The following is a 13079-nucleotide window of genomic DNA, read 5'->3' as shown; positions in this document are numbered from 1 at the left end:
CACAGCAGAATCCTCCGGACTTCCTGGAAGGCTTGCCGACTGCGTGTCCCACCTAGGTGGTTGATGTAAGCCACCGCTGTGGAGTTGTCCGACTGAATTCGGATCTGCTTGCCTTCCAGCCACTGCTGGAACGCTTTTAGGGCAAGATACACTGCCCTGATCTCCAGAACATTGATCTGAAGTGAGGACTCTTGCTGAGTCCACGTACCCTGAGCCCTGTGGTGGAGAAAAACTGCTCCCCACCCTGACAGGCTCGCGTCCGTCGTGACCACCGCCCAGGATGGGGGTAGGAAGGATTTCCCTTTCGATAATGAGGTGGGAAGAAGCCACCACCGAAGGGAAGCTTTGGTTGCTTGAGAGAGGGAGACGTTCCTGTCTAGGGACGTCGGCCTCCTGTCCCACTTGCGTAGGATGTCCCATTGAAGAGGACGCAGGTGAAACTGCGCGAAAGGGACTGCTTCCATTGCTGCCACCATCTTCCCCAGGAAGTGCATGAGGTGCCTCAAGGGGTGTGATCGACCTTGAAGGAGAGATTGTACCCCTGTGTGTAGTGAACGCTGTTTGTCCAGCGGAAGCTTCACTATCGCTGGAAGAGTATGAAACTCCATGCCAAGATATGTCAGTGATTGGACCGGTGTCAGCTTTGGAAAATTGATGATCCACCCGAAACTCTGGAGAATCTCCAGAGTAACGTTGAGGCTGTGTTGGCATGCCTCTTGAGAGGGTGCCTTGACCAGCAGATCGTCTAAGTAAGGTATCACTGAGTGACCCTGAGAGTGGAGGACCGCAACTACTGTAGCCATGACCTTGGTGAAAACCCTTGGGGCTGTCGCCAGGCCGAACGGCAGTGCCGCGAACTGAAGGTGTTCGTCTCCTATGGCGAAGCGCAAGAAGCGCTGATGCTCTGGAGCAATTGGTACGTGGAGATAAGCATCCTTGATATCGATCGATGCTAGGAAATCTCCTTGGGACATTGAGGCGATGACGGAGCGGAGGGATTCCATCCGGAACCGCCTGGTCCTTACGTGTTTGTTGAGCAGTTTTAGGTCCAAAACAGGATGGAAGGACCCGTCCTTCTTTGGAACCACAAACAGGTTGGAGTAGAAACCGTGACCCTGTTGCTGAAGAGGAACCGGGACCACCACTCCTTCTGCCTTCAGAATGCCCACCGCCTGCAGAAGAGCCTCGGCTCGCTCGGGAGGCGGAGATGTTCTGAAGAATCGAGTCGGAGGACGAGAGCTGAACTCTATCCTGTAACCGTGAGACAAAATGTCTCTCACCCAACGGTCTTTTACTTGTGGCAGCCAGGTGTCGCAAAAGCGGGAGAGCCTGCCACCGACCGAGGATGCGGTGTGAGGAGGCCGTAAGTCATGAGGAAGCCGCCTTGGTAGCGGCACCTCCGGCGGTCTTTTTAGGGCGTTGATTTAGACCGCCATGCGTCGGCGTTCCTCTGATCCTTCTGAGGCCTTTTGGACGAGGAGAATTGTGACCTGCCCGCACCCCGAAAGGACCGAAACCTCGACTGTCCCCTCCTCTGTTGGGGTGTTTTTGGTTTGGCCTGGGGTAAGGATGTTTCCTTTCCCTTGGATTGTTTGATGATTTCATCCAATCTCTCACCAAACAAACGGTCGCCAGAAAATGGCAATCCAGTTAAGCACTTTTTGGAAGCCGAATCTGCCTTCCATTCCCGCAGCCACAAGGCCCTGCGTATTACCACCGAATTGGCGGCTGCAACCGCCGTACGGGTCGCAGAGTCCAGGACAGCATTAATAGCGTAGGACGCAAATGCCGACGTTTGAGAGGTTATGGACGCCACCTGCGGCGCAGACGTACGTGAGTGCGTCAATTTGCGCCTGACCAGCTGAGATAGCTTGGAGTGCCCATACGGCTGCGAATGCTGGAGCAAAAGACGCGCCGATAGCTTCATAGATGGATTTCAACCAGAGCTCCATCTGTCTGTCAGTGGCATTCTTGAGTGAAGCTCCATCTTCCACTGCAACTATGGATCTAGCCGCCAGTCTGGGGATTGGAGGATCCACCTTGGGACACTGAGTCCAACCCTTGACCACGTCAGGGGGAAAAGGGTAACGTGTATCCTTAAGGCGCTTGGAAAAAACGCTTATCTGGATAAGCTCGGTGTTTCTGGACTGCCTCTCTGAAGTCAGAGTGGTCCAGAAACATACTCTTTGTACGCTTGGGAAACCTGAAACGGAATTTCTCCTGCTGAGAAGCTGACTCCTCCACTGGAGGAGCTGAGGGAGAAATATTCAACATTTCATTGATGGACGCAATAAGATCATTCACTATGGCGTCCCCATCAGGAGTATCAAGGTTGAGAGCGGCTTCAGGATCAGAATCCTGATCAGCTACCTCCGCTTCATCATACAGAGAGTCCTCTCGCTGAGACCCTGAACATTGTGATGATGTCGAGGGAATTTCATAGCGAGCTCGCTTAGTCGGTCTGGGGCTGCGGTCCGTGTCAGAGACCTCACCCTGGGATCCATGAGACACCCCGGGAAGACATTGCTGTTTCAACTGAGGGGAACCAGGGGACAATGATACCACAGTGCCCCTGGCTTGAGATGCCGGCCTGGACTGCAAGGCTTCTAATATCTTAGCCATAGTCTCAGAAAGTCTTTCAGTAAAAACTGCAAACTCCGTCCCTGTCACCTGGACAGTGTTAACAGGTGGTTCTCCCTGGGCCACCCCTAGCAGAGGCTCCGGCTGAGAAAGTGCCACAGGGGCCGAGCATTGCACACAATGAGGGTCAGTGGAACCTGCCGGCAGTATAGCCGTACATGCTGCACAGGCAGCATAGTAAGTCTGTGCCATGGCACCCTTGCTATTTGTGGACGACATGCTGTTGTCTCCTCTGAGCAATACAGGAGGGTAAATAGCCACAAATCAACAGTGCACCCTACAGTGTAAAGTATAGACTATAATCATATAAACTATAAATACACTTCTGCACTAGTGGGGCCAGCACCACAGGTGCTGCTTACCGCCTGCGCAAAGCGTTTGTGTGGGCACCAGAATTCCTGCCTGGGTCTCCCTGAGCTTGTCTCTCCTCTCCAGCGTTAGCAGAGCTGAGAGGAATGGCTGCCAGCGTCCTGGGGAGAGGAGGGAGCCGTGGGCGTGACCCAGAAAAGTGCGGGAACTGGTGCCCCACTGTGCAGAGTGAGGGGGGTGGAGTATGCAAAGCATGCTCCAGCCCTCAGTGCTGCCGTCCTGTACAGCGTCCCGCCCTTCCCCTGACTGGCAGGGCTGGGGGCGGGAAAAGAATGAGACTAGGCCGCAGAAGCCGGGGACTATAGTTATAAGCGCGGCCGCCGTATAAGCGCGGTCGGCGCGGAAGTCCCCGGCGCACTAACAGTCCCAGCCGCGCCGCAGTGATAACCATGGCAGCGGCGGTCAGCGCGGCAGACCCCCTACACAAATATACTCAGCGACGCTGAAGTGTATAGTGGCACAAATGCAGCCAGCGCTGCTGTCCCCGGTGCACTAGCACACCCAGCAATGCTGGAGTGTTGCTGTGCGCGGTCCCCACGGGGACACAGAGTACCTCCAAGTAGCAGGGCCATGTCCCTGAACGATACTCGGCTCCTATCCAGCATGGTCCTCAGGAGCTGTGGATGGAGCACGGTCTCCTGTGCCTGGAGACCGAAAGGATCCCACTTCACCCAGAGCCCTAATTGAGGGATGGGGAAGGAAAGAAGCATGTGGGCTCCAGCCTCCGTACCCGCAATGGATACCTCAACCTTAACAACACCGCCGACAAGAGTGGGGTGAGAAGGGAGCATGCTGGGGGCCCTGTTATGGGCCCTCTTTTCTTCCATCCGACATAGTCAGCAGCTGCTGCTGACTAAGCTGTGGAGCTATGCGTGCATGTCTGACCTCCTTCGCACAAAGCATAAAAACTGATGAGCCCGTGGCAGCACGGGGGGTGTATAGGCTGAAGGGGAGGGGCTTTACACTTTTAGTGTAATACTTTGTGTGGCCTCCGGAGGCATAGCTATACACCCAATTGTCTGGGTCTCCCAATAAGGAGCGACAAAGAAAAAATAAAAAATAAAAGAATGGTTGGAAAAACGTAGCTAAGGTTTTAGACTCTTATGATTGGTATCATCACAATTAATGTTATGAATTTGCATAGGTCAATGGTATAACTTACTCTACAAAGTTGTTCAGGGCGGCCTTTGGATTGCAGGAGACGTAGATTAGACGTTTCAGATGTTCAGCTTTTCGAATTGCAATAACTACTTTGGAATCTGTAAATGTATTAATGTACAAAATGTTGTCATCATTGTATTCAATTAAATACCACAGTTTATTTATCAGCTATAATACACAAATTTTAGTTAACCTCCTCATGACATATAACACACTGCGTACATCATGGATCGTGTCAGGTTAATCCCCACCGGCCGCCGCGAGCAGCCGGCAGCGATCCCTTGTTAGCATGATTAGCTGATCATGTTAGCTGATTTGAACAGCTGACATGTGTGGCTATCAGGTACGAGTGAAGAGTGGATCCGGGACCCACTCGCGCCTGTTAACCCCCTGCATCTCGCTGTCAAAATGTGACAGTGAGTCGAAACAGTGCGCCGCGGTAAGCACTTACCCGGCGCCTTCGGAAGTCACGTGACGTGATCACATCGATCTGATGGTTGTTATGGTAGCACAGGGTCATATGATGACTCCTGTAGCTGTCATGAGTCACTTCCTCTGACACCCGGCAGACTGTCATGTGTGTGAGCTGAGAGCAGCTTTCCTGCAGATCTCAGCTGTGCAGCTGTGATCTCCAGAAATGAACAAGTGATTAGACTGCTGATCCTTATAGTCCCTTAGGGGGACTAGTAAAATAAAAAAAATAGAAAGTAAAAAAAAAAAAAAAATTTTTAAAAAAACCTAAAAAGTTCAAAATCACCCCCCATTTACCCCATTGAAAATTAAAGGGTTGAAAAGAAAAAAAAATACACACACATTTGGTATTGCCACGTTCAGAAACACCCAATTAAAATATAAAGTAAATTAATCTGATTGGTAAACAGCGTAGCGTCAAAAAAATCCAAACACCAAAATTAAGTTTTTTGGTTGCCGCAAATTTTGCACAAGATGCAATAACAGGCGATCAAAATGTAGCATCTGCGCAAAAATGGTACCATTAAAAACGTAAGCTCGAGACACAAATTAAGCAGTCACTGAGCTATAGATCCCGAAAAATGAGAACACTACAGATAGTGAAAATGGCGCAAAAAGTGCGCTTTTTTTGGACAAACTTGTGAATTTTTTTAAACCCCTTAGATAAAAGTAAAACTAAACATGTTTGGGGTCTACGAACTCGTACTGACCTGAGGCATGGGAACATCAGTTTTACCATATAGTGAACACGGTGAATATAATATCCCAAAACTATCAGGTAGTCGCAATTTTTTCTTACTTGGAATTTTTTTTGCTGTTCACCAGTACACTATATGGTAAAGCTAATGGTTTCATTCAAAAATAGAACTTCTTCCACAAAAAAATAAGCCGTAAAATGGCAAGATTGATGGACAAAATAAAAAAGTTACGGCTCTCGGAAGAAAGGGGAGGGATAAAAAACAAAAAGGAAAACCGGAAAATCACCCAGGGGTGAAGGGGTTAAACCTCAATCTTGTAGGAATCATAAGGCCTCATGCCAAGAAGTGTGCAATGATGCAGTAAAGAGGCATATTTGGCCTGCCTTTAGTCACAAAAAAATGCTTTCTTAATATTTCAGAATATAAATATCCTGGCTTCCAATCCCACATTAGCAGAGAAAAAATAATCTTGGGATGAATACTGTAGTGGAGCTAGGTCACTGTAATGTAGGAGTATTGACTTGTATAGAAATATTGGTCGTTTCCAGATCCCCATATCATCCACTGACTCACAAATTTCTAATAAACTGTGTCTGTCTCATACGGATTTGTGATAACACAATTACCCAAGACTTCAAGCTCTGACATCTTACACACAGACCTTTACAATGGAAATTCAGAATTCAATCCAGTGGAAATAATCGTGCTATGACTAGGAGTGCGGTGTACAAGTGCGTATGATTAGGAAATATGTTGTGAGGACCCTTCAAAGGAGTTCTCTCTCTACAACTACCATAATAAGAGAAGGCAAGACACAATCTTTACTTGGAGTACAAACACTTCCAGTTTCATCTACATCTCAGATATATGACTATAAAGGCCCCGTCACACGCAGCGATATCGCTAGCGATGTCGCTGCCGAGCGTACCCGCCCCCGTCGTTTGTGCGTCACGGGCAAATTACTGCCCGTGGCGCACAATATCGTACGGAGCCGTCACATGGGACTTACCTGCCTAGTGACATCGCTGTGGCCGGCGAACCTCCTCCTTCCTGAAGGGGGCGGTTCGTGCGGCGTCACTAAGCGGCCGCCCAATAGAAGCGGAGGGGAGGAGATGAGCGGCCGTACCATCCCGCCCACCTCCTTCCTTCCTCATTGCCGGCGGCCGCAGGCAAGCTGTAGTTCATCCTTCCCGCGGTGTCACAAGTAGCGATGTGTGCTGCCTCGGGAACGACGAACAACCTGTGACCTCAACAATCAACGATTTTTTGAAAATGAACAACGTGTCAACGATGGACGATTTAGTGAGTATTTTCCATAGTTAACGGTCGCTCGTTGGTGTCACACTCAACGACGTCACTAACGATGCCGGATGTGCGTCACGGAATCCGTGACCCCCGGCGATATATCGTTAGATATGTCGTTGCGTGTGACGGGGCCTTTAGAGCCTACAGGAAGCTCTGTATATAGGATTACGATCTAACTGATGGACACAACGTGATAGGAGACAGGACGGTATTATTGCCACTGTAACAGTTTTCATATTTCATATTGGATGGTAGAAGGGGTTCAGTGGCGGTGTGGATGTGCAATGAAGCCCCTTTCCCATGCATGGACCCAGAAAGGAGCAGGAATATTGTGGAACCCAGCCCTAATGGACCCTTTATAGTTACACCCAAGTCATGGAGAGAGGGAAGGGCCTGTCCGTGACAAATACCATAAAATAATGATCCAAAAAGAATCCAACTATTTAATATTTAGTAACACATATAGCTTCGCTGTATCTAATGAAGGAGATACATTTAAAGGGTTATTCTCAAGTTTTTTATTGGGTGAAATTGCAAAAGTGCTTTTATTAAAATACAACTTGCAATTTACTTCTCATTAAAAATCTCCAGTCTCAAGAACAGAGGGCCTTTTATTCTTGTTGGCAGCTGTTTATCTAGGTTATCGTATATTGTTTCAGCCTACCAGTCTTGGGAAGGAGGACAGTTTTCTGAAGCTGGCTGGATCACTGAATGTAGCCAGATTCACGGCTCCTATACTGATCTATTGCTGCAGAGGCAAAGCTCCTCAACTGGCACATTGGGAGATTGCAGTTTGGGCTAGTGACATGATGATACCACTTGTCCACACTTTCAATCAAGCAGGAAGTAAAAATGCTGGGGAGCAACAAGAGGAGATAAACCTTTAATCCCCGAATACATTATACAGTGGAACCTCGGATTACGAGTAACCCAGTGTGCGAGTAATCTGCTATACGAGCAAATACTCACCGCACAAACTTCCGGGTCCGTACTTTCACTGGCGCTGTGACCCGCTCTGGCTGCTTCTTGTGGCCTGCAGGCACGTGGATCCGATAACGATCACAGCCACTGCAGGGGCTGCTGCTGTCTTTGCTTAATTTCAGATGGTGGTGCTGAGCAGTGTCAGCTCTCTCTTCACTGTATTCTCAAAAGGCAGCACACTGCGCATGTGTATGATGTCAGCTGCTGAAGCGCTGACAGCGGCAGCCCCTGCATCCGCTACGATAGTTACAGGATCCACATGCCTGTGGACTGCTAGAACCAGGAAAGAGACCGCCGAGGGAATGGAGGATAGGTGAGTATAATGTTTTTTGTGTGTGTATACATATAGTGTGTACAATGGCACAATGGGGGATCAGGATGGGACATTGCTACAAGTTGTGGAACGAATTGTCAGACTTTCAATTATTTCCTATGGGAAAATTTGCTTCGCTATACGATTAACTTGGTTTACGTGCACACTCACAAAACGAATTATGCTCATAATCCAAGGTTCCACTGTATTTAGTAAAATCTAAACATATAATATATAAACATATATATTCAACATTTATAAAATCAGGGATCCAAAACAAATATAATATCATTATAATATATCATTAAAGTAGCACATCTCAGGATTCTTCCTTTTTCCTTAATTGTGGCCGGACCCTACATGATCAGCAGCACAATATAATGTGGGTGAAATAAAATTTAGATTTTTAAGAAACTATTTCTGTTATACCAGAAGGTGATGATTCTTTTGCCATCTTGCACAATGATAGCAGATGATCGGGGCAATAACTGCCCCCCAAACCCTCTTCAAATGTTTTTACACTAGTGCTCAGCTTTTCTAATATTGTTTTTACTATTATATTCTCTGGCAACATTAACTAATACTAATAACAGTAAGTACAATGCATTTTACAGCCTATAATCATATACACTTCGATATCTAAAAAACATGAGAAATACACTGTGTAGATCACTTTTGATGAGAAATTGAGCAAACTTATACTTACGAAGTCCGGCCCGTGGTGGGTCAACTATGGCCACAGGACTCTGGGCAGTGTAAGAGTTTATAAGGTTAGGGAAGATGTCTTCAGCCTTGCCACATCTAAATTCAACATTGTTCAGATCTGCATGAAAGTAATAACAGACAAATTTCACTCAAAGTGGTTGTTGGAGAACATTTTTTTTTTTTTTTTACAATGGGACTAAGAACTGACAGTAAATTTAAAGTTACTCATTTAGGACGTGCATTTCTGTACCAAAACTGCACCACAAAAATGCATCAAAAAAGCGCAACGTTTGCACATGGCCTTATTCAGCTTCTTTTCACTGAAATAATAAATCTTTAAGTAAATAAATGATTTCTTTAACGATTTAATTACTTTAAACTTACATATTTTTGCTATGTCTTAATTGTTAATAGAGTTTATATTACAGCATTTGGAAGGGCACTCACCATTGATCTTGGCATTAGCTTTGGCATCTGAAATGGCTTCCTGACACAATTCAATTCCCACAACCTTCTTCACTTTCTTTAGCAGGTGAGAAAAACACCAAACATTAATGCCATTTAACCCAAAAACCTTCAAAACAATTTATGGTTCGTGCAACATTTCAGAGTAAGTTCTCCCAATCCATAGACCGTTCACCATATATTCCTCATTTCATAAAAGAAAAGACTGGTTAATAAGGAAGAGCCGATCCAACATATTGCACTGTCAGTTTATGGTTTGCTTTATTCACTCTTTTACCATTATCATCAAGTCTTTTTACCCCTTTATTGCCAGTGATGTATGTCATGACTTTAAAGGGAATTTGTCAGGTGCAATATGCACCCAGAACCACAAGCAGTTCTGGGTGTCTATTGCTACTCCCTGCCTAACTGTCCTAAGATCTGGTAGCCTAGATAAAGAGATCTTTAGAAAAAGTATTTTTAAAGATTCTTTATGATATGCTAATGAGCGCGGGGACTAGTCACAAGGGTCTTAGTTCTGGCGCTTATTCTGCCCTTTTAGCATGGTAGCACGCCCACAGGGGCGTGCTAACATACTATTCAATGCCAACTGCCCAGCGTTATCATCAGCAGTGACGGGCATACCTGTTTCCATTGCACCGCCTCAGACACCGAGGCTAGGGTCAGTGCAAATGATCAAAAGTCCCCGGCACTACACCAGTTTGAAGCCGAGATGCGTACACCCGGCTTCATAGTGCACATGACCGGAAGTGTGGGGATCATGCGCACAGAGACTAAATCCAGCGTCAGGTGAGGTGGCAGCAGAGGTGAGCATGACCGTGCCACTGACAATGCGCATTCATTAGCATGCTAGCACGCCCACAGGGGTGTGCTTACGTGCTAAGGGGGACAACTAGCCAAGGCGATAAGTTGCTGGCCTCATTAGCATATAATGAAGGAGCTTTAGAAATACTTTTTCTAAAGATCTCTTTATCTATACTACTAGATGCTGGAACGGTTAGGCAGGGAATAGCACTATGCACCCAGAACTGCTCATGGTTCTGGGTGCATATTGCACCTGACAGGTTCCCTTTAAACACTTGTAGCGGCTAAAGCCCAGAACTTGGTAATAAAACCCAGGATATTATCATTCGTATGACTTTATATTCCAGGAACAAGATCTGGGAGCAGTGTCCATTTGAAAATGAGAAACAGCATGAACTACTTGATTCTGTGATACTGTAGGAGGAATGGGGTGGGATACCTCAAGTTTCTTCATTACAGCTAATTAGAAAGGATATGCGCCCTCAGATATCCCTTTGGGGGAACAATGAATGAAAAGAGAGAGATTATAAGTAACTGAAGATGAAATCAGCTGCCACATTTTTTTTTTTTTAAATTGGGAGTGAGGGTATAAAAAAAAATATGTATTATGGAATATTTAGGTTTTACTAGTGCTTTTTAAAAGGGGCTTTATTTTATTATTTGAACCCCCTTTTAAAAAGCAGTTCTCCAGAATTAGAAAAAAAAAAAAAAATACCACAAATGAGCAAATCCCACGCATTGTGTCTAGGGAGATAAACACTATAAAGTGGTAACATGGCCACCATTTTGTAATATTGACCCGTCCTAGAATCCTAGCATGTATATAGGACAGGCACCTGTGACCATGTGCAGTAGACGCTGTGATCTGCACCTCAAACTGTTCATCTATCTTAAGGTCTCAACCGATGCATTCAGAAAGACACCATGGTATCTCCAGTATTGGATCAGGATACCCACATGGAGAGGGGGACGAGCTTCCTACTGCATATGCTCACATGCTAGGATAGGATTTGGTCAGCATAACAAGATTGTCATTTTAATATATTAGTGAGTAGCTCCCTCCACATAACAAGTGTGACTGACTAATTATAGGTAACTAGAAATATACTTACTAATTAATTTATATTTATTTTCATTAATGGAGAACCCCTTTAAAATGAAGCAAACCTGGCCTGTGTGGTTTCTGGACATATCCCCAATAACAACTGTTCTCAATAAAGGAAGCTGCTGCAGAAGGGAGACTTATTCTTTATTAGTGACTCCCTACTATCGCTCTGGCTGATTGAGGTTTCGCTAGTATGATACCTGCCTCTGCGGCATTTATATGCTCTAGTAGGATGGATAGGTATATAGAAAGACGGTCTCTAAATGAGGCTCATTATATAATATAACAGATAACATTATATAATATATAGGTAACTTACCTTTGCTAAGGAGATTCCAATTGTTCCTGTGCCACAGCAAACATCCAATACAGTACTGTTCTGGTCCAGCTGAGCCCAGTCTGCAATGGCTGAATACAAAACTTCTGCTGCAAGTGTGTTAACCTGTGGATATATTCATAAGTTGATAAATTAACCTGATGGACTTGTGCCTTCCTGCGTCGTTAAAATAGGAAACTATGAGGAATAGGAAATCTAAAAGTAGCTTTCAGAAAACAATGGAAGAGCTTTAATAAAATGCATGATGATATTTCAGCTCTTAATTTTCTGTAGCCGTTTGGTATAGTAAAAACCACTGTGTTTCCCTGAAAATAAGCCCTAACATGATTTTACAGTATTTATGGAATATGCTTGAAATATAAGCCCTACTCAAAAAATAAGCCCTAGTTACAGACAGGGTTGGTTTTAGGGGGGAGTCAAACTTCACATTATCTCAGGGCCCCACTCTCTTAGGGAGCCCAGCAGTTGTATATTGAGGTTCAGATTGTTTAAGGACCTTTGATGTGTTCACAGTCATGTGACCAACGGTCCCTGATTTGCACAAATGTAAAAGAACTGAACAGGAGACAGGCTAGTATGCATGACAGCCATAGGGGAGGGAAAGGGGAAGGGAAAGGAAAGGGGAAGGGGAGGGGAAGGGGAGGGTAGGGGAGGGGAAGGGGAGGGTAGGGGAGGGGGAGAGGAGGGGAGGAGGAGGGGAGGGGGAGGGGGAGGGGATGGGAGGGGAGGGGGAAGGGAGGGGGAGGAAAGGGGGAGGGGAGGGGGAGGGGAGGGGAGGGGGAGGAAAGGGGGAGGGGAGGGGGAGGGGAGGGGGAGGAAAGGGGGAGGGGAGGGGGAGGAAAGGGGGAGGGGAGGGGGAGGAAAGGGGGAGGGGGAGGAAAGGGGGAGGGGGAGGAAAGGGGGAGGGGGAGGAAAGGGGGAGGGGGAGGAAAGGGGGAGGGGAGGAAAGGGGGAGGGGAGGAAAGGGGGAGGGGAGGAAAGGGGGAGGGGAGGAAAGGGGAGGGGAGGAAAGGGGGAGGGGAGGAAAGGGGGAGGGGAGGAAAGGGGGAGGGGAGGGGGAGGGGAAGGGGAGGGGGAGGGGAAGGGGAGGAAAGGAGATGAAAGGAAAGGAGAGAAAAGGAGAGGAAAGAACACGTGTTACACACAGGGTCTTGAGAGTTATGTTGATGTTCAAGAATGTGACTATTTGAATAAATGATTTTTTTGTTTAAGAATAAATGTGGATTGTTGTACATAGAAAAAAAATAAGACATCCCCTGAAAATAAGCCCTAGCCCATTTTTCAGAGAAAAAAAAAATTATATAAGACCTTGACATGTAGAATGCTATGGGCAGCATGCTTAGTTTTTGTTTGTACTCCCTCTTATGTCATGATTAGTGTCACTCCTGATCAGTATGAGATGTATACGCCATTCTTTTCTACCTGAAAGAAAGCATGGGGTGAAATCCGAAAGGTTAGGCCCAGCAGTTCTTCAAAAATGTAAAGCTCTCCGGACACGTGCTCCACAGGTAAATCTTCCAAGTTTGGCGATTTTCTGCAAGAAGTACATTAAGAATGAATACAATTTATTGCTCTTGTTTCATTGACTGAAGAACCACAATCAGTTAAAAGGGGTTGTCCACTACTTGACAACTCCTTCTGCGTCACCCCAAGATGCATCATAAACAACATATTCCTACAATTATCTCCCGAACTGGAGCGGTTTCTGCGACGTCAGCATTGTAT

General features: G+C 46.3%; 1 protein-coding gene across 1 annotated transcript in view; it reads right to left on the bottom strand.

Annotated features, from left to right (window-relative positions):
* Window positions 1-13079, bottom strand: part of TRMT2A (tRNA methyltransferase 2A) — a 68878-nt gene that overhangs the window by 11280 nt on the left and 44519 nt on the right. The window contains exons 7-11 of the mRNA XM_075320949.1: window positions 12777-12888; window positions 11337-11459; window positions 9091-9166; window positions 8645-8761; window positions 4172-4268 (exon numbers count right to left, since the gene is read on the bottom strand). Of these exons, the coding sequence (XP_075177064.1) occupies window positions 4172-4268; window positions 8645-8761; window positions 9091-9166; window positions 11337-11459; window positions 12777-12888 (525 nt within the window). The remainder of the gene's footprint in view (window positions 1-4171; window positions 4269-8644; window positions 8762-9090; window positions 9167-11336; window positions 11460-12776; window positions 12889-13079) is intronic.

The sequence above is a fragment of the Anomaloglossus baeobatrachus genome, chromosome 1, assembly GCF_048569485.1.
Source record: "Anomaloglossus baeobatrachus isolate aAnoBae1 chromosome 1, aAnoBae1.hap1, whole genome shotgun sequence".
NCBI lineage: Eukaryota > Metazoa > Chordata > Amphibia > Anura > Aromobatidae > Anomaloglossus > Anomaloglossus baeobatrachus.
This window is presented reverse-complemented; position numbering and strand designations above follow the sequence as displayed.